This window comes from Pseudophryne corroboree, chromosome 4 (assembly GCF_028390025.1).
Source record: "Pseudophryne corroboree isolate aPseCor3 chromosome 4, aPseCor3.hap2, whole genome shotgun sequence".
NCBI classification, from domain to species: Eukaryota; Metazoa; Chordata; class Amphibia; order Anura; family Myobatrachidae; genus Pseudophryne; species Pseudophryne corroboree.
Window position 1 is genome coordinate 488,360,448 of NC_086447.1, and position 25,987 is coordinate 488,386,434.

General features: G+C 47.7%; 1 protein-coding gene across 4 annotated transcripts in view; it reads left to right on the forward strand.

Annotated features, from left to right (window-relative positions):
* The window catches only part of LOC134909816 (uncharacterized), a 366,238-nt gene extending 360,156 nt beyond the window's left edge, over positions 1-6,082 (forward strand). For all 4 annotated transcript variants that reach the window (XM_063917096.1, XM_063917098.1, XM_063917097.1 and 1 more), the window contains one exon: positions 5,868-6,082. In XM_063917096.1, the coding sequence (XP_063773166.1) occupies positions 5,868-5,960 (93 nt within the window). In that variant the 3' untranslated portion in view covers positions 5,961-6,082. The remainder of the gene's footprint in view (positions 1-5,867) is intronic.
* Positions 6,083-25,987: the final 19,905 nt, after the last annotated feature.

Genomic DNA, 25,987 nt, shown 5'->3' on the forward strand with positions numbered 1-25,987 from the left:
ACCCAGTCGGATATCCAGAACGGACGTCCCTGCACAGTTGTTGGTCCTGGAGCCACCAGAGCAGCGACAGATGGACCTCCGGAGTCAAAGAGATCATTTGAGACCTGATCCGGTGAAGCAGGCCGTCCCATTTGGCTAGAATCAGCCTCTGGAGAGGGCGAGAGTGAAACTGAGCGTACTCCACCATGTCGAATGCTGACACCATGAGGCCCAGCACCTGCATCGCCGAATGTATCGACACTTGCGGACGAGATAGGAAGCAACGAATCCTGTCCTGAAGTTTCAGGACTTTCTCCTGAGACAGGAACAACCACTGGTTGTGAGAGTCCAATAGTGCTCCCAGATACACCATGCTCTGAGCAGGGATCAGGGATGACTTCTTCCAGTTGATGAGCCACCCGTGGGCTTGCAGAAACCGGACCATCACATCTAGATGACGCAGGAGAAGTTCTGGGGAATTTGCCAGGATTAACAAGTCGTCCAAATACGGCAGTATCCTGACCCCTTGACGGCGGAGTACCACCGTCATCACCGCCATGACTTTTGTAAAGACTCGCGGAGCCGTTGTTAAACCAAAAGGTAACGCCCGAAACTGGTAATGGCAGTTGCCAATCGCAAATCTCAGGTATTGCTGATGAGACACTGCTATAGGAATATGCAGGTAAGCATCCTGTATATCCAGGGAGACCATGAAGTCCCCAGGTTCCAAGGCCAAAACTATAGAGCGAAGGGTTTCCATCCGGAACTTGGAAACCTTCACAAACCTGTTCAATGCCTTGAGGTTGAGAATGGGCCGGGAGGACCCATTCGGTTTCGGGACCAGAAAGAGCGGAGAATAGTACCCCCGGCTCCTCTGCGCAAGAGGCACCTGTACTATGACTCCTGTATCCAGGAGGGTCTGTACCACCGAATGTAGAGTGTTTGCCTTTGTCTCTGGCAAAATCGATGAGGGGGTCGGTTTTTGAAGGCTATGGCGTAACCTCGAGTCACGATTTCCCGTACCCAGGCATCTGAAGTGGTCTTCAACCATTCCTGGGTATACCCTAGAAGCCGGCCCGCCCCATCATGCGGCAGGCTTTTCTGTCTTGGAAGCTGGCTGACGGGCCGCCCAGGCTCTTTTGGGCTTAGGCTTACCAGGTTTGGAAGTGCGGGCCTGCTTGTTGTACGCCTGACCTTTTGCTTTACCTGAAGGACGAAAGGGGCGAAAGGAAGTACCTTTAGCCTTCGACACAGAAGGAGCAGTACTTGGCAGACAGGCAGTTTTGGCAGTAGCCAAGTCAGCCACAATCTTATTTAAATCCTCTCCAAACAGAATATCTCCCTTAAAAGGGAGTAACCCCAGGGTTTTTCTAGAGTCCAGATCCACAGACCAGGATCTCAGCCACAATATCTGGCGAGCCAGGACTGACGTAGTAGAGGCCTTGGCTGCCAGGATACTGGCATCAGAAGCCGCCTCTTTAATATAACGAGAAGCTGTGACAATATAAGACAAGCATTGTCTAGCATGGTCAGAGGAGATTTCAGCATCTAACTCCAAGGCCCATGCTTCAATGGCCTCTGCAGCCCAAGTAGCTGCAATAGTGGGCCTTTGTGCAGCACCCGTGAGGGTGTAAATCGCTTTCAGACAACCCTCCACACGTTTATCAGTAGGCTCTTTTAGAGACGCGACGGTGGTGACCGGTAGAGCTGAGGAAACCACCATCCTAGCCACATGTGAGTCCACTGGAGGAGGCGTTTCCCAATTCTCAGACAGCTCCGGCGCGAGGGGATAGCGAGCCAGCATCTTCTTTTGAGGCACAAACTTCATACCCGGATTTTCCCAGGGTTCCTGACATATATCAATTAGGTGGTCAGAGTGAGGTAAAACTTGTTTAATCACTTTCTGACGCTTGAACCTATCTGGTTTCTTAGGAGGAACGGATGGCTCGGGATCATCCGTAATCTGTAAAATTAACTTAATAGCCTCCAAAAGATCAGGAACATCCACATGTGAACTACCCTCCCCATCAGCCGTATCTGAGTCAGAACCTGTGGGGTCAGTGTAAGTGCCGTCTTCATCAGAGGAGGTGTCAGTGACAGCAGTGGATTGTGAGGAGACAAGCGCTCGCTTAAAGGACCCCTTGGACGTAGGCGAGCGACGGTCAGACTTTTTAGTAGTCAGGGACTGGTTCAACTTCTTTATTTGAGCAGATAAATCGTCCGCCCATGGCGGGTTAGCTGCAGGGACCACAAACGGTTGCACCGGCATTGGGGGTCCCATAGGGGGTGTTAGTTTATGAACTAGCGTATGCAGAATCGTGGAAAAAGCGGCCCACGGCGGGTCATTATTTGCCCCCGTTGCCACCGTCCCACTGGGGGGCAAGGAGCCCCCAGAACCAGAGCCCAAAGCTGCTATATTCTCCTCATAGGTATCTGTGGCTTCAGCAACACCGGCAGTGTATTCAGCCCCAGAACCGTTACCCTCAGAAGCAGACATGATATAACTTGCAGTATCAGGTAACACAGTACAATTTGTCAGCAGCACAATACCTCTAGCCCAAACCCCTGCGCAGTGTAGTCAGCACCAGCAGAGATAAAGGAGAGATATGGTGACTAAATCACAGAGAAAAATACGTAGTACAGTATATCTTTGTGAAAATACTATATTAGATAAAACCTGACGTACCAAGCCCCCTCAGGTTATAGACTATAGGGATAGCAGGTTGAGTGAAAGACACGAAATGGACACCACTCAGCTATCAAATGCACACACAAATGGTCACAGTTTGTACAATGCAGAGGTTATTACTAACAATAATACTGCACTGGACTAGCTTATACAGCTATATAATAATAGATATAACCGTACACAGTAAGAACTGGATGTATATCACAGGGTAATTGTATTAGGAAACCCTGACAAAGTGCACTCTTTCTTAACTAACACTGACTATAAAAGGCAAGTAGAATACTTAAGTGTCTTGTAAAGTCACAGCACTGACAACCAGGCGGCTTTACATAGGAGGATTTGCCCAAGCATTCCCAGGAACAGTGAGCTGAGGGATAATGGTGCCGCAGACACTGCCAGGGGGTGAGGGAGAGACAGATATGCAGCTCCAGGGCGGGAACATTTGCAGAAAATGGCGCCCTGGGGCTGGGGGAGGGGCTTCAGGTCCAAGCTCAATCCCCCTGCTGGCAAAACCACCGGGTACTGCGGGCTCTAATAAAACGGTTTATAGAGAAAACCTGACCTGTCCCATGCCCTGGTGATCTAGTGGGATCGCCTGTATAGCCACAGTGTCCACCGCCAGCGCGTGCGGCCCGCCTCCCACTGACCGCACCGGATCGCGATAAAGACCGGGTCCCGCAAGCGGGACCCACTTACCACCTCCCGAAGCGCAGCCACGCGATCCTGGAGAGCCCCCGTCATGTGTGCCTGACAAGAAGAAAACCGGAGCCACCTGCTGTAGTTACCCGGCAACCAGGACTCGGGAGTGTACAGCGCCACTGGGGAGAGCTGGACTGCAGCAGTGAATGTCCACTGACATGCAACACTGCTGCTGCCCTTGAAGTCTTCACTTTTTTCCTCAGAAAAAAAGCTCTTCTTAGGGCTGCCTGGAGCAGCCCCTCTGTTAAGTGCCTGCTACTGCAGCACCAACTACAAAACTGAGCTCCTGTGCAGGGAGGCGGGGTGATATAGGAGGCGGCGCTATGCATTCTGGGAACAGTCAAAGCTTTGAGCCTGTTGGTGCCTCGGATCAAGATCCTACTCTACACCCCATTGTCCATTCCTTGTGGAGCCCAGTGTACCCCGCAGCAGAAAAGTTGATTAAAACATATTGGGGATAATTCAGGTTGGATCGCAAATCACGATCCAATCGGAATTATTACGATCTCCCCGCAGGGCGTATGCACAACACCCGTCCTGCGCCCACACTTTCTGTGGTAGGGGGGGTGCAGAAATTGCAATCGCCTCTGCCTGTCAATCAGGCAAAGGGGTCACGGGCAGGGGGGGCGGCAATGCTCCATTTCCAGGGTAGAGATTGAGCGTTGCGGGGGTGGTGCTACGTGAACGGGGGGTTGGATGGAGCAAAAGGGGAACATGGTGGCGGTCCTCCTGCCAGCGCAGCATCATCTATTTCTGCTAACAAGCAGAAATTGTGATGCGTTCGCAATTTCTGCTTGTTGAAGGGGGGAGGGGCTCCCTGCGATGGGCGGCCCCCAGCATGCTAGCAACAGGATTGCAAATTCTGCTGATTAGCAGAATTTGCAATCCTTACTGAATTAGGCCCATTATGCAGATAGTAAAATATTCTTAAATCGTAATTAAAATGGTATGCTGTATTTACTGTGATAGGACTTGGCCCCTTGACAGCTGAAGGAATCCCAGAGTAGGATTTGAGAAGAAATGTTGACATTAAAGAAAACCCAATGTTTAATTTTAAACACGTTAAGTATCTTTTCAGCATAGCTCTGATCAACAATTGTTAGCAGTCATTCTACATAGCATTATCTAGTTTTCTAAATCTCTCTGGAGGAAGTAAGATAGGATTGTCACACAAACGCAAGAAGAGGGGGAAGATTTTACATTAGACAGAGCTCACATTTTAAAAAACTTTTCAGCTCACTACATTATATTTTATGCAACTGTGGTTGCCATGGTAATGTGCAGCTACAGAATTATAGATTAGTAGCAGGATGAAGAAACAAACTAAGAAAATGTTAAATATCAGCATAATTTGACAGACTGACAGAGATGTAAACAACAAAGGGCTCTATTCAATTCAGCGCAATTTTATGCCCAACCAGAGAATTTCTTCTCGCACCCCTCCTGGGTTGAGAGCAGAAACCTACTGGTGCAGTGCTGTTTTCTGTCCTTAGCGCGGCGGAAACAGCATTATGCCAGGCACTTAAGTTGGAGAATGTCGGTTCTCTAAACACCATGTTTTAAGGCACGAGAACCGGCATTCTCAGACATAACAGCGCGCTGAATTAAATAGCTTCTGGAGCTTCTTCTTGGCGCTATTCAGTTCGAGCTGAATTGAATCGAGACCAAAGAACAACTTTTTTTAACACATTAAAAAAACAAATTTAAAACAAAAATCATTCTTTGTGAATTAATTCAAGGACTTTTTTTTCTTTTCAATCAAAATCCCTTTTGTTACTTCAGCTCTCCATCTTAAGACCCATACACACTGGGTGATTTTGAGCTGAAAGCAGGTCACTTTTGGTGTGTTGAGCTGCTTTCAGCTCAAAGCCGCCCAGTGTGTATGGCCAAACGATGAGCGCCCGCTTCATCGCCGGCGTTTATCTACTGGTATTACCAGTAGATGAACAGCGGGGTGAGCAGCTTTCCATAGCGTCCTGCTATGGAAAGCCGTTCACCCCCGCTGACATCGCTGGGCAGCGGGGAAAAGCGCTCAGTATGTATGCACTGAGCGCTTTTCAGCCCAGCGATGATCGCTGTGCATACACGCTGGGCAAAAACGCCCGGTGTGTATGGACCTTTAAGCTCTCCATCTAAAGCTCAATTTACTATGAGTAGTGTACAACACAATAATAGTGGTTAGAAATCACTGGGTAAACACAAAGGGGCATATGTATTAAGCCTGGAGAATGGATAAACCAGTGATAAGTGTAAGGTGATAACACACCAGCCAATCAGCCCTTGTCAGTTTTCAAACACGTAATGATTGGCTGGTGCGTTATCACCTTCCTCTCATCACCTCTTTATCCTTGCTCCAGGTTAATACATCTATCCCCAAGTTACAAATTGATGTAGTTCAGTTAGATCTATAAAATTGAGGTTTAGAAAGTAATTGTGTAATATGTGGATTCCGTATAAATAAGTTGATAGTCATTAGACTCATCATAATGTTACTTTCCAGGTCCCGAGCAGATGCAGAGCACCTGAATTCACTGACCGCACCTCCCAAGCCATCCTCACCCAGCTGCATGAGCTAAGACATAGTGCCAAGTGAAATGGATGCTCTCTATAGGACACTGCATAAAAAATATAAATTGAACCTATTGTCATAAATGTAGGAGCTCAATGCTATTTTGATAACAGTGCACCTGTTCTGAATAAATATCGTTTTTTGGCCCAGGTTATTTTTACAAATGGTGTTTGGTGTATTTTTTGGAGGTTGGGTGGGAGGGTAGAATATGCACAGCTTATAATTTCAAGGCTAGTCTCCTAAAATCTTACACACATCCCATTCTATCAGTTTATCTGGTCATTTCTGTTGTAAAATACAATAATACAGACTAGTAGATGGTTGGAAAATACTGTAGACTAATATTTCAACATACAATTATTAAAGCTTGATAGGAACTATTATGATAAATAGGTGTCCAACCTTTTCCAGAATTGAGAGGCTCAGTGGAAAAGAGGCAGATGCCACATTACATGGATTTTGATTCTTTGCTGCCATCGAATAGCTTCTACCATGTAGCGTCTACTCAGGGCCGGATCTTGCCCTTGTGGCGCCCCGGGCAAAAATAGGGGCATGGCTTCATATGGGGGCGTGGTCAGTTACGCCCCGATTTGTGCCGCCTGTAGCGGAAAAAAAATACGATTTTACTTACCGGTAAATATATTTCTCGTAGTCCGTAGAGGATGCTGGGACTCCGTAAGGACCATGGGGAATAAACGTGCTCCGCAGGAGATAGGGCACTTTAAGAAAGCTTTGGATTCTGGGTGTGCACTGGCTCCTCCCTCTATGCCCCTCCTCCAGACCTCAGTTAGGGAAACTGTGCCCAGAGGAGATGGACAGTACGAGGAAGGATTTTTGTAAACCTAAGGGCGAGATCCATACCAGCCACACCAATCACACCGTATAACTTGTGATAAACTACCCAGTTAACAGTATGAACAACAACATAGCCAACAAGTCTTACAGAAGAAGTCCGCACATAGGACGGGCGCCCAGCATCCTCTACGGACTACGAGAAATAGATTTACCGGTAAGTAAAATCTTATTTTCTCTAACGTCCTTCAGGATGCTGGGACTCCGTAAGGACCATGGCTCCCAAACGGGCGGGAGAGTGCGGATGACTCTGCAGCACCGATTGAGCAAACAGGAGGTCCTCCTCAGCCAGGGTATCAAACTTATAGAACTTTGCAAAGGTGTTGGACCCCGACAAAGTAGCTGCTCGGCACAACTGTAATGCCGAGACCCCTCGGGCAGCCGCCCAAGAAGAGCCCACCTTCCTAGTGGAATGGGCCTTAACCGAATTAGGCAATGGTAATCCTGCCGTAGAATGCGCCTGCTGAATCGTGTTACAGATCCAGCGAGCAATAGTCTGCTTTGAAGCAGGAGCGCCAACCTTGTTGGCCACATACAGAACAAACAGAGCTTCAGTCTTCCTGATCCTAGCCGTTCTGGTCACATAAATCTTCAAAGCCCTGACCACATCCAGGGACTCGGAATCCTCCAAGTCCCGTGTAGCCACAGGCACGACAATAGGTTGGTTCACATGAAAAGATGAGACCACTTTTGGCAGAAAGTGAGGACGAGTCCTCAACTCTGCCCTATCCACGTGAAAAACCAAGTATGGGCTTTTATGTGATAAAGCCGCCAATTCTGAAACACGTCTTGCCGAAGCCAATGCCAACATGACCACTTTCCACGTGAGGTATTTCAACTCCACAGTTTTGAGTGGTTCAAACCAAGGTGACTTGAGGAAACGTAACACCACGTTAAGATCCCAAGGCGCCACAAAGGGAGGCTGAATATGCAGCACACCCTTCACAAAAGTCTGTACTTCAGGAAGAGAGGCTAATTCTCTTTGAAAGAAAATGGATAAGGCCGAAATTTGGACCTTTATGGACCCTAATTTTAGGCCCAAAGTCACTCCTGTTTGAAGGAAGTGAAGAAGACGGCCCAAATGGAACTCCTCCGTAGGAGCAGCTCTGGCCTCACACCAAGAAACATATTTTCGCCATATACGGTGATAATGTTTTAACGTCACGTCTTTTCTAGCCTTGATCAGGGTAGGAATGACCCCCTCCGGAATCCCTTTTTCCGCTAGGATCCGGCGTTCAACCGCCATGCCGTCAAACGCAGCCGCGGTAAGTCTTGGAACAGACAGGGCCTCTGCCGCAGCAGGTCCTGCCTTAGAGGAAGAGGCCACGGATCTTCTGTGAGCACTCTTGCAGCTCCGGATACCAAGTCCTCTGTGGCCAATCTGGAACAATGAGGATTGTTCTGACCCTGCTTATTCTTATTATTCTCAACACCTTGGGTATGAGAGGAAGAGGAGGAAACACATAGACCGATCTGAACACCCAAGGTGTCACCAGAGCGTCTACCGCTACCACCTGAGGGTCCCTTGACCTGGCGCAATACTGCTTTTGCTTTTTGTTGAGACGGGATGCCATCATGTCTATTTGAGGCAGTCCCCACCAACCCGTGATCTGTGCGAAGACTTCTTGATGAAGTCCCCACTCTCCCGGATGCAGGTCGTGCCTGCTGAGGAAATCCGTCTCCCAGTTGTCCACCCCCGGGATGAACACTGCTGATAGTGCGCTTACATGGCCTTCCGCCCAGCGTAGAATCCTGGTCGCTTCTGCCATGGCCACTCTGCTCCTTGTTCCGCCTTGGCGGTTTATATTAGCCACTGCCGTGACATTGTCTGACTGAATCAGAACCGGTTTTCCCCTAAGCAATTCCTCCGCTTGACGCAGGGCGTTGTATATGGCCCTCAACTCCAGGACGTTGATGTGGAGGCAAGTCTCTAGATTTGACCAGAGACCTTAGAAATTTCTTCCCAGTGTGACTGCTCCCCAGCCTCGGAGGCTTGCGTCCGTGGTCACCAGGACCCAGTCCTGAATGCCGAACCTGCGACCCTCTAGTAGGTGAGCACTGTGCAGCCACCACAGGAGAGATACCCTGGTCCTGGGAGACAGGGTGATCCTTTGATGCATTTGTAAATGGGACCCGGACCACTTGTCCAAGAGGTCCCATTGAAAAGTCCTCGCATGGAACCTGCCGAAGGGGATGGCCTCGTATGAAGCCACCATCTTCCCCAGAACCCGTGTGCAATGATGCACTGAAACCTTTTTTGGCTTTAATAGGTTCCTGACCAGGGCTATGAGCTCCTGAACCTTTTCGATCGGAAGAAAAACCTTTTTCTGGTCTGTGTCTAGAATCAGGCCCAAAAAGGTCAGACGCGTTGCAGGGACTAGCTGGGACTTCGGTATATTGAGAATCCAGCCGTGTAACTGCAACGTCTTCATGGACAGAGACACGCAACTTCTCCCGAGATCTCGCCTTTATGAGGAGATCGTCCAAGTATGGGATAATTGTGACACCCTGCCTGCGCTGCGCAGGAGCACCATAATTTCCGCCATTACCTTGGTGAAAATTCTCGGGCCGTGGAAAGCCCAAACGGCAACGTCTGAAATTGGTAGTGACAGTCCTGCACTGCAAATCTCAGGAACGCCTGGTGAGGGGGGAATATCAGAACATGAAGGTAAGCATCTTTTATGTCCAGGGACACCATCCAATCCCCCCCCTCCAGGCTGGCGATGACCGCCCTGAGTGATTCCATTTTGAACTTGAACCTCTTCAAGTACAGGTTCAGGGATTTTAGGTTTAAAATGGGTCTGACCGAACCGTCTGGTTTCGGGACCACAAACAGGGTTGAGTAATATCCCTCTCCTTGCTGGAGATGAGGAACTGTGACAATCACCTGTTGAATATACAATTTTTGGATTGCTGCCAACACCAGCTCCCTCTCTGACGGGGAAGCCGGCAGAGCCGATTTTAAAAACCGGCGAGGAGGCAAGTCTTCGAATTCCAGCCTGTATCCCTGAGAAACAATCTCTAATGCCCAGGGATCCACCTGCGAGTGAACCCAGACGTGGCTGAAAAACCTTAGACGAGCCCCCACTAGATCTGCCTCCCCCCGGGAAGCCCCAGCGTCATGCGGTGGACTTTGCAGATGCAGGGGAGGACTTCTGCTCCTGGGAACTAGCTGTGTGCAGCTTTTTTCCCTTGCCTTTTCCTCTTGCAACAAAGGACGATCCCCGTACCTTCTTGCTCTTATTGGAACGAAAGGACTGCATTTGATAATGAGGTGCCTTTTTTGTATGCTGCGGGGGGACATAAGGTAAGAAATTCGACTTACCAGCCGTAGCAGTAGAGACAAGGTCCGAGAGGCCGTCTCCAAACAACTCCTCCCCTTTGTAAGGCAAGGACTCCATATGCCGCTTTGAATCGGCGTCTCCCGTCCACTGTCGGGTCCACAAGAGCCGCCTAGCAGAAATAGACATAGCGTTTATTCTGGAGCTTAATAAACAAATGTCTCTTTGAGCATCTCTCATATACAAGGCATCTCTGATATGCTCTATGGTCATTAAAATGGCATCCCTATCTAAGGTGTCAATCTCCATAGATAAGGAATCTGCCCATGCCACAACAGCAATACAAACCCAGGCCGACGCCATAGCCGGTCTAACAACAGCACCTGAATGAGTGTAAATGTGCTTCATGGTAATTTCCTGCCTGCGATCAGCAGGATCCTTGAGGGAAGCCGTATCCTGAGAAGGCAGTGCCACCTTTTTGGATAATCGTGTCAGCGCCTTGTCTACTTTAGGCGAAGATTCCCATCGTATCCTATCCGTTTGTGGAAAAGGATACGCCATAAGAATCCTTTTGGGAACTTGTGGTCTCCTATCTGGAGATTCCCAAGCCTTTTCGCACAATTCGCTCAGCTCAAATGAGGACGGAAAGGTGACCTCAGGCTTTTTCCCCTTATACATGTGTACCCTCGTGTCAGGGACAGGGGGTTCCTCAGTAATATGCAAAACCTCTTTAATGGCAATAATCATGTACCGAATACCTTTTGCCACCCTCGGCTGTAATTTTGCATCTTCATAGTCGACACTAGAGTCAGTATCCGTGTCGGTATCTGTGTCATCGATCTGAGATATGGTGCGCTTCTGAGACCCCGAAGGTCCTGGCGCCACAGGGACAGGCATGGTCTGGCTACCTGACTGATCCCTAGCTTCAGCCTTGTCTAACCTTTTATGCAATAGATTGATATTTGCATTAAAGACATTCAGCATATCCACCCATTCCGGTGTCGGCGTTGCCGACGGCGACATGACATTCAAGCACTCCCCCTCCACATTAAGCGAGCCTTCCTCGTCAAACATGTCGACACACGCGTACCGACACACTTCACACACACAGGGAAACTTTTTTCTGAAGACAGTATCCCCTTTAAGGCCCTTTGGAGAGACAGAGTATGCCAGCACACACCCCAGCGCTATACCCCTGGAAAAACAACAACACAGAATGCCCTTTTCCAGAAGCGCTGAGTAGTAATAATACGCCAATTATGTGCCCCCCCCCCTCCTCTCCGCTCCTTCAAACCCCCTTTCACCGTGTGTAAAGCAGAGGAGAGTCCAGGGAGCTTCCTCTCAGCGGTGCTGTGGAGAGAAAATGGCGCTGGTGAGTGCTGAGGGAGAAGCCCCGCACCCTCGGCGGCGGGCTTCTGTCCCACTCAAAGTTATTAAAAAATGGCGGGGGCTCTTTTATATACATGTACAGTGCCCACCTGTACATGTATATTGTCTTTTGCCATAAGAGAGGTGTTATATTGCTGCCCAGGGCGCCCCCCCCTGCGCCCTGCACCCTTACCGTGACCGGAGTGTGTGAGGTGTATGGGAGCAATGACGCACAGCTGCAGTGCTGTGCGTTACCTCAGTGAAGCTCTGAAGGCTTCTGCCGCCTGAGACGTCTTCTGACTTCGTCTCTTCTGGCTCTGTGAGGAGAACGGCTGCGCGGCTCTGGGAGTGAACGCCCAGGACGAACCTGTGTTCACCCCCTCTGGAGCTAATGGTGTCCAGTAGCCGAGGAAGCAGAGCCTATCATTTAAGAAGATCTGCCCCTCTCTCCTCAGTCCCTCGATGCACGGAGCCTGTTGCCAGCAGTGCTCCCTGTAAAAATATAGAAAAAATCCAAACAAAAATGCTTTCTAGGCAGAGAACTCAGGGGAGCTCCCTGCAGTGCACCCATTTCCCTCTGGGCACAGTGTAAAAACTGAGGTCTGGAGGAGGGGCATAGAGGGAGGAGCCAGTGCACACCCAGAATCCAAAGCTTTCTTAAAGTGCCCTATCTCCTGCGGAGCCCGTCTATTCCCCATGGTCCTTACGGAGTCCCAGCATCCTCAAGGACGTTAGAGAAAATAAATAAAAAATAAAAGTATACTTACAATTAGAGATGAGCGGGTTCGGTTCCTCGGAATCCGAACCCGCCCGAACTTCAGTTTTTTTTACACGGGGCCGAGCGACTCGGATCTTCCCGCCTTGCTCGGTTAACCCGAGCGCGCCCGAACGTCATCATCCCGCTGTCGGATTCTCGCGAGGCTCGGATTCTATCGCGAGACTCGGATTCTATATAAGGAGCCGCGCGTCGCCGCCATTTTCACACGTGCATTGAGATTGATAGGGAGAGGACGTGGCTGGCGTCCTCTCCGTTTAGAGTGACTAGAGTACTAGAGAGAGACACAAATTTTGGGGAGCATATAGGAGGAGTACTACTTGCTGCTGATAGTGTGACCAGTGACCAGTGCCACCAGTTTAATTAATCCGTTCTCTGCCTGAAAAAAAAACGATACACAGTGTGACACAGTCACACACACATACCATATCTGTGCTCAGCCCAGTGTGCTGCATCATATACTGTATATCATTATCTGACTGCACTTAAGTACAGTGCACACTTTTGCTGCCAGAGTGCCACTGCCAGTGTGACTGACCAGTGACCACTGACCACCAGTATTGTGATTGTCTGCTGACCACCAGTATATTGTGATTGTCTGCCTGAAAAAGTTAAACACTCGTCGTGTGGTGTTTTTATAAACGCATTCTGCAGACAGTGTCCAGCAGGTCCGTCATTACATAATATATACCTGTCCGGCTGCAGTACTAGTGTGATATATATATATATTTTAATTTTATCTCATTATCATCCAGTCTATATTAGCAGCAGACACAGTACGGTAGTCCACGGCTGTAGCTACCTCTGTGTCGGCAGTCGCTCGTCCATCCATAATTGTATACCACCTACCCGTGGTTTTTTTTTTTCTATCTTCTTGATACTAGTAGCTTACTTTAGGAGTCTGCAGTGCTGAGTCTGACAGACAGTGTCCAGCAGGTCCGTCATTACATAATATATATACCTGTCCGGCTGCAGTACTAGTGTGATATATATATATATTTTAATTTTATCTCATTATCATCCAGTCTATATTAGCAGCAGACACAGTACGGTAGTCCACGGCTGTAGCTACCTCTGTGTCGGCAGTCGCTCGTCCATCCATAATTGTATACCACCTACCCGTGGTTTTTTTTTCTTTCTATCTTCTTGATACTAGTAGCTTACTTTAGGAGTCTGCAGTGCTGAGTCTGACAGACAGTGTCCAGCAGGTCCGTCATTACATAATATATATACCTGTCCGGCTGCAGTACTAGTGTGATATATATATATATTTTAATTTTATCTCATTATCATCCAGTCTATATTAGCAGCAGACACAGTACGGTAGTCCACGGCTGTAGCTACCTCTGTGTCGGCAGTCGCTCGTCCATCCATAATTGTATACCACCTACCCGTGTTTTTTTTTTTTTTTCTATCTTCTTGATACTAGTAGCTTACTTTAGGAGTCTGCAGTGCTGAGTCTGACAGACAGTGTCCAGCAGGTCCGTCATTACATAATATATATACCTGTCTGGCTGCAGTACTAGTGTGATATATATATATATTTTAATTTTATCTCATTATCATCCAGTCTATATTAGCAGCAGACACAGTACGGTAGTCCACGGCTGTAGCTACCTCTGTGTCGGCAGTCGCTCGTCCATCCATAAGTATACTAGTATCCATCCATCTCCATTGTTTACCTGAGGTGCCTTTTAGTTGTGCCTATTAAAATATGGAGAACAAAAATGTTGAGGTTCCAAAATTAGGGAAAGATCAAGATCGACTTCCACCTCGTGCTGAAGCTGCTGCCACTAGTCATGGCCGAGACGATGAAATGCCAGCAACGTCGTCTGCCAAGGCCGATGCCCAATGTCATAGTACAGAGCATGTAAAATCCAAAACACCAAATATCAGTAAAAAAAGGACTCAAAAATCTAAAATAAAATTGTCGGAGGAGAAGCGTAAACTTGCCAATATGCCATTTACCACACGGAGTGGCAAGGAACGGCTGAGGCCCTGGCCTATGTTCATGGCTAGTGGTTCAGCTTCACATGAGGATGGAAGCACTCAGCCTCTTGCTAGAAAAATGAAAAGACTCAAGCTGGCAAAAGCACCGCAAAGAACTGTGCGTTCTTCGAAATCCCAAATCCACAAGGAGAGTTCAATTGTGTCGGTTGCGATGCCTGACCTTCCCAACACTGGATGTGAAGAGCATGCGCCTTCCACCATTTGCACGCCCCCTGCAAGTGCTGGAAGGAGCACCCGCAGTCCAGTTCCTGATAGTCAGATTGAAGATGTCAGTGTTGAAGTACACCAGGATGAGGAGGATATGGGTGTTGCTGGCGCTGGGGAGGAAATTGACAAGGAGGATTCTGATGGTGAGGTGGTTTGTTTAAGTCAGGCACCCGGGGAGACACCTGTTGTCCGTGGGAGGAATATGGCCATTGACATGCCTGGTGAAAATACCAAAAAAATCAGCTCTTCGGTGTGGAAGTATTTCAACAGAAATGCGGACGACAACATTTGTCAAGCCGTGTGTTGCCTTTGTCAAGCTGTAATAAGTAGGGGTAAGGACGTTAACCACCTCGGAACATCCTCCCTTATACGTCACCTGCAGCGCATTCATCATAAGTCAGTGACAAGTTCAAAAACTTTGGGCGACAGCGGAAGCAGTCCACTGACCAGTAAATCCCTACCTCTTGTAACCAAGCTCACGCAAACCACCCCACCAACTCCCTCAGTGTCAATTTCCTCCTTCCCCAGGAATGCCAATAGTCCTGCAGGCCATGTCACTGGCAATTCTGACGAGTCCTCTCCTGCCTGGGATTCCTCCGATGCATCCTTGAGTGTAACGCCTACTGCTGCTGGCGCTGCCCGTTGTTGCTGCTGGGAGTCGATGGTCATCCCAGAGGGGAAGTCGTAAGCCCACTTTTACTACTTCCACCAAGCAATTGACTGTCCAACAGTCCTTTGCGAGGAAGATGAAATATCACAGCAGTCATCCTGTTGCAAAGCGGATAACTGAGGCCTTGACAACTATGTTGGTGTTAGACGTGCGTCCGGTGTCCGCCGTTAGTTCACAGGGAACTAGACAATTTCTTGAGGTAGTGTGCCCCCGTTACCAAATACCATCTAGGTTCCACTTCTCTAGGCAGGCGATACCGAGAATGTACACGGACGTCAGAAAAAGACTCACCAGTGTCCTAAAAAATGCAGTTGTACCCAATGTCCACTTAACCACGGACATGTGGACAAGTGGAGCAGGGCAGGGTAAGGACTATATGACTGTGACAGCCCACTGCGTAGATGTATGGACTCCCGCCGCAAGAACAGCAGCGGCGGCACCAGTAGCAGCATCTCGCAAACGCCAACTCTTTCCTAGGCAGGCTACGCTTTGTATCACCGGTTTCCAGAATACGCACACAGCTGAAAACCTCTTACGGCAACTGAGGAAGATCATCGCGGAATGGCTTACCCCAATTGGACTCTCCTGTGGATTTGTGGCATCGGACAATGCCAGCAATATTGTGTGTGCATTAAATATGGGCAAATTCCAGCACGTCCCATGTTTTGCACATACCTTGAATTTGGTGGTGCAGAATTTTTTAAAAAACGACAGGGGCGTGCAAGAGATGCTGGTGGCCAGAAGAATTGCGGGACACTTTCGGCGTACAGGCACCACGTACAGAAGACTGGAGCAACACCAAAAATGCCTGAACCTGCCCTGCCATCATCTGAAGCAAGAAGTGGTAACGAGGTGGAATTCAACCCTATATATGCTTCAGAGGTTGGAGGAGCAGCAAAAGGCCATTCAAGCCTATACAATTGAGCACGATATAGGAGGTGGAATGCACCTGTCTCAAGCGCAGTGGAGAATGATTTCAACGTTGTGCAAGGTTCTGCTGCCCTTTGAACTTGCCACACGTGAAGTCAGTTCAGACACTGCCAGCCTGAGTCAGGTCATTCCCCTCATCAGGCTTTTGCAGAAGAAGCTGGAGACATTGAAGGAGGAGCTAACATGGAGCGATTCCGCTAGGCATGTGGGACTTGTGGATGGAGCCCTTAATTCGCTTAACAAGGATTCACGGGTGGTCAATCTGTTGAAATCAGAGCACTACATTTTGGCCACCGTGCTCGATCCTAGATTTAAAACCTACCTTGGATCTCTCTTTCCGGCAGACACAAGTCTGCTGGGGTTCAAAGACCTGCTGGTGAGAAAATTGTCAAGTCAAGCGGAACGCGACCTGTCAACATCTCCTCCTTCACATTCTCCCGCAACTGGGGGTGCGAGGAAAAGGCTCAGAATTCCGAGCCCACCCGCTGGCGGTGATGCAGGGCAGTCTGGAGCGACTGCTGATGCTGACATCTGGTCCGGACTGAAGGACCTGACAACGATTACGGACATGTCGTCTACTGTCACTGCATATGATTCTCTCCCCATTGAAAGAATGGTGGAGGATTATATGAGTGACCGCATCCAAGTAGGCACGTCAGACAGTCCGTACTTATACTGGCAGGAAAAAGAGGCAATTTGGAGGCCCTTGCACAAACTGGCTTTATTCTACCTAAGTTGCCCTCCCACAAGTGTGTACTCCGAAAGAGTGTTTAGTGCCGCCGCTCACCTTGTCAGCAATCGGCGTACGAGGTTACTTCCAGAAAATGTGGAGAAGATGATGTTCATTAAAATTAATTATAATCAATTCCTCCGTGGAGACATTGACCAGCAGCAATTGCCTCCACAAAGTACACAGGGAGCTGAGATGGTGGATTCCAGTGGGGACGAATTGATAATCTGTGAGGAGGGGGATGTACACGGTGATATATCGGAGGATGATGATGAGGTGGACATCTTGCCTCTGTAGAGCCAGTTTGTGCAAGGAGAGATTAATTGCTTCTTTTTTGTTGGGGGTCCAAACCAACCCGTCATTTCAGTCACAGTCGTGTGGCAGACCCTGTCACTGAAATGATGGGTTGGTTAAAGTGTGCATGTCCTGTTTATACAACATAAGGGTGGGTGGGAGGGCCCAAGGACAATTCCATCTTGCACCTCTTTTTTCTTTAATTTTTCTTTGCGTCATGTGCTGTTTGGGGAGTATTTTTTTGAAGGGCCATCCTGCGTGACACTGCAGTGCCACTCCTAGATGGGCCAGGTGTTTGTGTCGGCCACTAGGGTCGCTTATCTTACTCACACAGCTACCTCATTGCGCCTCTTTTTTTCTTTGCGTCATGTGCTGTTTGGGGAGTGTTTTTTGGAAGGGCCATCCTGCGTGACACTGCAGTGCCACTCCTAGATGGGCCAGGTGTTTGTGTCGGCCACTAGGGTCGCTTAGCTTACTCACACAGCTACCTCATTGCGCCTCTTTTTTTCTTTGCGTCATGTGCTGTTTGGGGAGTGTTTTTTGGAAGGGCCATCCTGCGTGACACTGCAGTGCCACTCCTAGATGGGCCAGGTGTTTGTGTCGGCCACTAGGGTCGCTTAGCTTACTCACACAGCTACCTCATTGTGCCTCTTTTTTTCTTTGCGTCATGTGCTGTTTGGGGAGTGTTTTTTGGAAGGGCCATCCTGCGTGACACTGCAGTGCCACTCCTAGATGGGCCAGGTGTTTGTGTCGGCCACTAGGGTCGCTTAGCTTACTCACACAGCTACCTCATTGCGCCTCTTTTTTTCTTTGCGTCATCTGCTGTTTGGGGAGTGTTTTTTGGAAGGGCCATCCTGCGTGACACTGCAGTGCCACTCCTAGATGGGCCAGGTGTTTGTGTCGGCTACTAGGGTCGCTTAGCTTACTCACACAGCTACCTCATTGCGCCTCTTTTTTTCTTTGCGTCATGTGCTGTTTGGGGAGTGTTTTTTGGAAGGGCCATCCTGCGTGACACTGCAGTGCCACTCCTAGATGGGCCAGGTGTTTGTGTCGGCCACTAGGGTCGCTTAGCTTACTCACACAGCTACCTCATTGCGCCTCTTTTTTTCTTTGCGTCATGTGCTGTTTGGGGAGTGTTTTTTGGAAGGGCCATCCTGCATGACACTGCAGTGCCACTCCTAGATGGGCCAGGTGTTTGTGTCGGCCACTAGGGTCGCTTAGCTTACTCACACAGCTACCTCATTGCGCCTCTTTTTTTCTTTGCGTCATGTGCTGTTTGGGGAGTGTTTTTTGGAAGGGCCATCCTGCATGACACTGCAGTGCCACTCCTAGATGGGCCAGGTGTTTGTGTCGGCCACTAGGGTCGCTTAGCTTACTCACACAGCTACCTCATTGCGCCTCTTTTTTTCTTTGCGTCATGTGCTGTTTGGGGAGTGTTTTTTGGAAGGGCCATCCTGCGTGACACTGCAGTGCCACTCCTAGATGGGCCAGGTGTTTGTGTCGGCCACTAGGGTCGCTTAGCTTACTCTCACAGCTACCTCATTGCGCCTCTTTTTTTCTTTGCGTTATGTGCTGTTTGGGGAGTGTTTTTTGGAAGGGCAATCCTGCGTGACACTGCAGTGCCACTCCTAGATGGGCCAGGTGTTTGTGTCGGCCACTAGGGTCGCTTAGCTTACTCACACAGCTACCTCATTGCGCCTCTTTTTTTCTTTGCATCATGTGCTGTTTGGGGAGTGTTTTTTGGAAGGGCCATCCTGCGTGACACTGCAGTGCCACTCCTAGATGGGCCAGGTGTTTGTGTCGGCCACTAGGGTCGCTTAGCTTAGTCACACAGCTACCTCATTGCGCCTCTTTTTTTCTTTGCATCATGTGCTGTTTGGGGAGTGTTTTTTGGAAGGGCCATCCTGCGTGACACTGCAGTGCCACTCCTAGATGGGCCAGGTGTTTGTGTCGGCCACTAGGGTCGCTTAGCTTAGTCATCCAGCGACCTCGGTGCAAATTTTAGGACTAAAAATAATATTGTGAGGTGTGAGGTGTTCAGAATAGACTGAAAATGAGTGGAAATTATGGTTTTTGAGGTTAATAATACTTTGGGATCAAAATGACCCCCAAATTCTATGATTTAAGCTGTTTTTTAGTGTTTTTTGAAAAAAACACCCGAATCCAAAACACACCCGAATCCGACAAAAAAAATTCGGTGAGGTTTTGCCAAAACGCGGTCGAACCCAAAACACGGCCGCGGAACCGAACCCAAAACCAAAACACAAAACCCGAAAAATTTCAAGTGCACATCTCTACTTACAATCCCCGCTCCTGATTCCAGACCTCCTCCTCCGCCGGCGCCGCTCTTCTCCTGTCCTCGGATGGTTGTGTCTGTCCTCGGATCTATGGGAGAGATGTCATTACGTCTCTCCTGTCAAAGTCAGAAAAATATCACGCTACACATTGCCATATTTGCACCTCATGCGTGTCCCCGCTGCGAGTGCATGGGCTCTCCCGTGCGTGCGCATACTCGCTGTTGCGTGCACCCGCAGGCGCGCGGTATGCGCATTTACGGTAAAGTTTATGTGCGTCTAGCGGGCGACTCGTTCGTAACATATTTTAACTATATAATGTATTTTGTAGATTATGGTCCCTTTGATAGAATCTGAAAGTTTAGTTAATGTAGCATGTTCATAGACAAAGAGATCCCTCTTTGTTTGATACGAAGGGTCAGACAGGGGTTACACAGTGGTGTTTAGTATCCATCAGAAGAGTATTTAATTAGCAATATTCCGGTGTTGGTTTGAAGCAGATTAATCGCTCGTGCGAATAGTTATGGACATAAGAAGTTTATGGACATTTGCTATTATTTGCACTTTATTATCCATGCGGCGGGAAACCTAGTTTCCCACCCACCTGAGCAGTTGGAAATAGTCACAGCCCACCTGTATGAATCAACCTATGACTTTTTGTTATAATGCGAAGACGAATTCCTGTGTCCAATGAACAATAAGAATATAGGGACCATTGTACTGTATTATGGCCCTCATTCCGAGTTGATCGCTCGCAAGGCGAATTTAGCAGAGTTGCTCAGGCTAAGCCTACGCCTACTGGGAGTGTATCTTAGCTTCTTAAAATTGCGACCGATGTATTCGCAATATTGCGATTACAAACTACTTAGCAGTTTCAGAGTAGGTTCAGACTTACTCGGCATCTGCGATCAGTTCAGTGCTTGTCGTTCCTGGTTTGATGTCATAAACACACCCAGCGTTCGCCCAGACACTCCCCCGTTTCTCCGGCCACTCCTGCGTTTTCCCCGGAAACGGTAGCGTTTTTATCCACACGCCCCGAAAACGCCGTGTTTCCGCCCAGTAACACCCATTTCCTGTCAATCACACTACGATCGCCGGAGCGAGGAAAAAGCCGTGAGTAAAAATACTATCTTCATTGTAAAATTACTTTGCGCAGTCGCAGTGCGATTATTGCGCATGCGTACTAAGCGGAATTTCACTGCGATGCGATGAAAATTACCGAGCGAACGACTCGGAATGAGGGCCTATGTGTAGTGTATAAAAGGACAATCCGATCTGGGCCAGCTCTCTATTCTCTTCAACGGTTCTCACCACTGATAATCGGGAGCTGGATATCCAGAGGCGCATGCGATTGTTTCCCTTGAGCGTAAGTTTCTCCGCAACCATATTGCCTTTATTGTTATTGTGAGCCATATCTCTCTCTCTCTCTCTTCTCCTCTTTCTCTCTCTTTCTCTTAAAGTGTTATTGTACTGCTATTGTATTTCATGTGTAGTTTTCTGGTTAGGTAGTCAATGTTATTTTGGTAGTGTATGACTTGTATTGTATTATTCTTTTGCAAATAGAACGTTCATATAAGGTGTTAGAACCTAATACCGGCATCTGTGTATTTATTATATTTCTAAGTATTCTCAGAGCGTCGGAGACGCTCGTACAGCTTTCAAGTTAATAAGGTTACACTGTGTTACATTTACACCCTATCACTGCACCAAGGTTTATTGCATAAATACATTGTTTATGGTATAGTTATAAAGGTTTAACATTGTGAGCATCAGCGCCGCTTGTGATCTCCTCGTGGTCCCAAGCGTGTAGCATATCATTACGTTAGTCGGCAGCCTATAGCGTGCCTGCCTGTGATCTCTTGGCCGTGAGCGAACGTGGCGCTCGAGCGTCTCGACTACGGCTAAGCGATTGTTGCGCAACGTGCGTACCCTTACGGTATACCATACGCCAATAGCGTACTGTGTTCTTTCACCTTTTAGAGGGTTTTAAGTAAGATAAATATTAGGCTTTATCAATTGGCAGCTCGTCCGTCCTTCACATATCTGCACTAGGTAATTTCAGCAGACATTATCCATCAGCAAAGGGCGGGAGGTCATATTCCTCGTAGTGCTGACTGGATAAGCGTCTGCTTCGCTTAGTAAAGGGTGCTGAAGGAATCCGGAACCGGAGGTAAGAACAATACGCTAGTGTCTTTTAAAACTGTTTATTTCTGTCTTGCGTACGCACGCACGCATATATCTGCAGTTCTTTTCATTCGTGTATTTTCACATATCACTCTCCTGTTTGCCATTTCACAATTAATAACGTGCTAAGAAAGATTTGTTGCTATTAGTAGTTAAAGAGTAAAAGTAATACATTAAGGGGCAATTTGTAAAGCACGCACACAGCTTTGCCTAAGATACAAGGAAAGACCTGGGTGGTGCTCGGTAGATGATTACAATTAAAGACCATCTACATTGATAAACGTGTTAATTGTATTTCTGTGGACATATCTGGCTGGCATACACGTGTTTCTAACAAAAGGGTTAGACTAGTGTACGCAATGTAAAGGCCGACGCACGCAGCGTATATTACGCAACGGAGCGTCTGGGTACGCCCACGTAACTCAAATCACACTAGTATTATTTTAACAGGCGAAAAGGTGGCAACGCGATAAATAGCGCAAGTCAATTTTAGTGTCCGAAATTTAAACTAATAGATCCTTCTCTAAATTTACGACTCATCTGGTCTAAAGGAAAGAAATTTCTGCGCAGAAATAGAAACAAAAGTAAAGTGTACATGTGGTGAGTGAGTGTTTGCATATATATGTTTTTACAATTTTTGGGTTGAACCACAAGAAGTCGAGTTCTCGTGAGGTACATACATGTAAGTGACGTGCATGGTGGCTGGGGAGGCATCCCTTGTTAAACATAAATTTGAGCATTAGAGTATAGCAGACCAGGAGGTCTACTGTAGCACAGACCAGGAGGTCCGGAACAGACCAGGAGGTCCAGGTACAGCAGACTAAGAAGTCCGCTATAGAGAAAAGAGCACAACCCAGGGAGTTGGTGCAGAACCCATATAGGCCATTAAAGCTCTGGCTGAAGGAATTCGCAGCCGCAATTTTCGATTCCACTGGTCGCTCCGCACATAAGATTAGTTGCTTATGTGCCGAACGATTGTACCGCACGTAATTGTGTGCATTAGTTAGTAATTTGACCCAGTACCATTTGCGTACGCTAGAGGGGTCATAAACGCTATTTGTACATTTTAACGTGATTTGTGAAATTTTTTTTATTTTAAGGGAGGTTCGCTGGTCATTCAGGGACTATCCAACAACCAATAGTTACTGGAAAGGGTCAATGCTCTGCGGAACACACTCACATGTTCCAGTAAATAAAGGTTCATAGGGGCCCTAGGTCGAGTACGCCAGCGCTAAGGCAGTGTGTGGGCGTATTGGTCGGCGTGGGCGAGTGAGTGGGGTACTCGGTAAACCGCCACCGTCGGCCTATCTTGAACATCTTGGTTTTTGTAAGGGTTCGCTGAAGACCCTGATTAAGGTCAGAGGTAGTGAAAGCAACACCTGCAAGTTATGGGGGCCAGTTGTTCAGGTAGGGGGCGATCAACCTCGGTTCGGGTTGATTCAGTAAACCGGCCAATCGGGTCGGCAAGGTATGTAATGTGTGAAAAATACGGTTCACACACAGAGGTTTTATGTGATGAATGGGAAAGAATGACTGTAAATGACGGGGAGAAGTTCCCAAGAGTAGGCAGCTTTAGCCCAGATGTGTTACTAAATCTAAGGAGATGGATATGTCTCATTAAATCAGCAAAGAGACGGATCAAACATTATGATTATTTACAGTTATGGCAACAGGAGGGTGAAATTCAGAGAGGATTGGCTCAGGCGGCGGGATCTAACCCTATCAGGAAACTGATAGCTACGGCACCACCGCCACCTTACATAACGGGAGAGAAGTTGGTTGCGGAGAATGACGCACTAATGTGTAATAAACAGGCACTTAGTAACTGTATAAATGTTAAGGATAATATGAATAAGATGAGTAATGCAAGTATTAACCCGTGCAAGTTGTACCCTGTTTTAAACTTTCCCCAGGAGTGTGATCAAGAGGACGAATCGGCAACAATATCGGCGCTCTCTCTAGCAGCCACCATATCTGAAACAGCAGTAGGCACGTCCCAACCCCTGAGATTAGTATCAAAGGCCCCTAGCGGAGGGACAGGTGAGGTCGTATCAACGGGTAAGTACGGCACCATACACTATGCTGAAACCATATCACCACAGGCTGTAGAATCTACTCAGAATGATGTTATTAAACTTAATCCCGTTAGGGTAATAGCAGTGCCAAATGGGAAAACGGACACTTCAGGAGTCACTCCTGTCAGAAACATTGCCATGCACTGCCCATTTTCCCGAATGGAATTAAGAGCAATAGTGTCTGAATTCCCTGACCCTAGAAAAGATCTAGTTGCCAGCCAGAAATACATTAGAGACCTAGGGAATACGGTAGAGCCCAATAACAAAGACTGGCAGATATTGCTGAGGGCATGTTTACCCTCCAATGTCGACTCAGCACAATTTCTAGCTGACTGTAAATTAGATGAGGATGTACCCCTTACGGATGTGTACAACCAAGACAATGTAAAGAGGATAAATTTACAGTTAAAAGAGTATTTTCCAGCTGTAGTTAAATGGAACAAAATTTTCTCCATTAAACAAAAAGAGTCAGAAACAGCTGCTGAGTATTTTCATAGGGCACTACTAGAAATGGCTAAATACACAGGCATTGAAGACATTAAGACAAATGTAAATCATAGAGAAGTAGCAGTATCTGTGCGAATGGATGGTTTAAAAGAAGCATTAAAGACAAGAGTACAGACCACGCAACCATGTTGGCGAGGTCTGTCGGTGGCTACTTTGAGAGAGGCCGCTGTTGATCATGATCGCAATATCACCAGACACAGAGAGTCACAAAGTGATAAGTTAATGGCAGTAAGTATACAGGCCCTGACCACAAGGCAACCTTTGTATAAATCTCCAAACCCTGTGGGTAAGTCAAATGTGGTAACTTGTTATTCCTGTCATAGAGAGGGACATTTTGCACGAGACTGTAGAGTGAAAAACACACAAAAATCATATCAACCCCCTAGACAACGACATGACACACGAAATTGGGATCAGGGACCGCAGAGACGGAGTCATGAGCCACATGCAGGGGAAACAAAAAGGTATCCCCCAAAACGAGACTGGCAAGTCTCTGGTAGTTCCCATTTACCCCCTTCTCAAGTAGTTGCTGCCAGCGCGATTCAGGGAGGTCACCATACCCAATAGGGGTGTGGCCATACCTGTAATCTGCAGCCAGTGAAATTGATTGCAAGCCTTGGAAGTGAACCCGAGGTCACAATTGATGTAGCTGGTAAATCATTAAATTTCCTTGTAGATACGGGGGCGGCCAAATCAGTGATAAATTCAACAGTGGGCATGAGAACCACTGGTAAGACAATTCCAGCCATGGGAGTAATGGGAGTAGTCCAGCACTACCCTGTTAGCAAACCAGCAGAGATTACAATAGGGCCTTTGCATACCAAGCATTCCTTCTTGCTGGCAGCATCGGCACCGACTAATCTCCTGGGAAGAGATTTATTGTGTAAAATGGGGTGCGTCATTTATTGCACTCCTGAAGGTGTATTCTTAGACATACCTGAGAATCACGCTCAGGAAGTGCGAGACATGTTAGACTCCCCATCAAAATTAATGTCACATACTGTTATGATAAATAGGAATCCATCCCAGGTAGAAGAAATGACATCCCAAATACCAGAGTCACTGTGGACTAAAGATGGACAAGACACTGGATTAATGGCAAACGTAGCTCCAGTAGTTGTGCAAGTAAAAGATGGTAGGATAGCTCCAAAAATCCCACAATACCCTCTGAAGCCAGAGGTGGAATTAGGAGTATACCCCGTAATAGAGCGCTTGCTACAACAGGGCATTCTGGTAAGAACATCCAGCACTGCCAATAGTCCCATCTTCCCTGTGAAAAAGAGTGGGGGGAGGGGTTACAGGCTAGTGCAGGATCTAAGGGGGATTAACAAAATAGTTGAGTCAGTTCCCTGTAGTGCCAAATCCAGCTGTCATCCTTATGCAGATCCCTCCCACTGCGAAATTTTTCACTGTTATTGACCTCTGCTCCGCCTTCTTTTCGGTACCCCTGCATCCTGACAGACAATATTTGTTTGCATTTACATACAGAGGAGTCCAATACACATGGACTCGATTACCACAAGGTTTCATAGACAGTCCAAGTATATTTTCACAGGCTTTGCATGATTGTTTACAGTCTTTCCAACGAGAGAGTGGATCAATATTGATACAGTATGTGGACGATTTACTACTGTGTTCAGATTCACTGGAAGCGTCCCTGAAGGATACGAAACAGCTCCTGTTTCATCTTTCAGACACAGGACACAAGGTTTCCAAAGACAAACTACAATTATGCCAGCCTAAAGTAAAATATCTGGGACACTGTCTAACACAAGGACTGAGACACCTGACCGCTGATAGAATTCAAGCAATTAGAGACATGACTCTGCCACAAACCCAGCAACAAATCAGAACGTTTTTAGGAATGTGTGGGT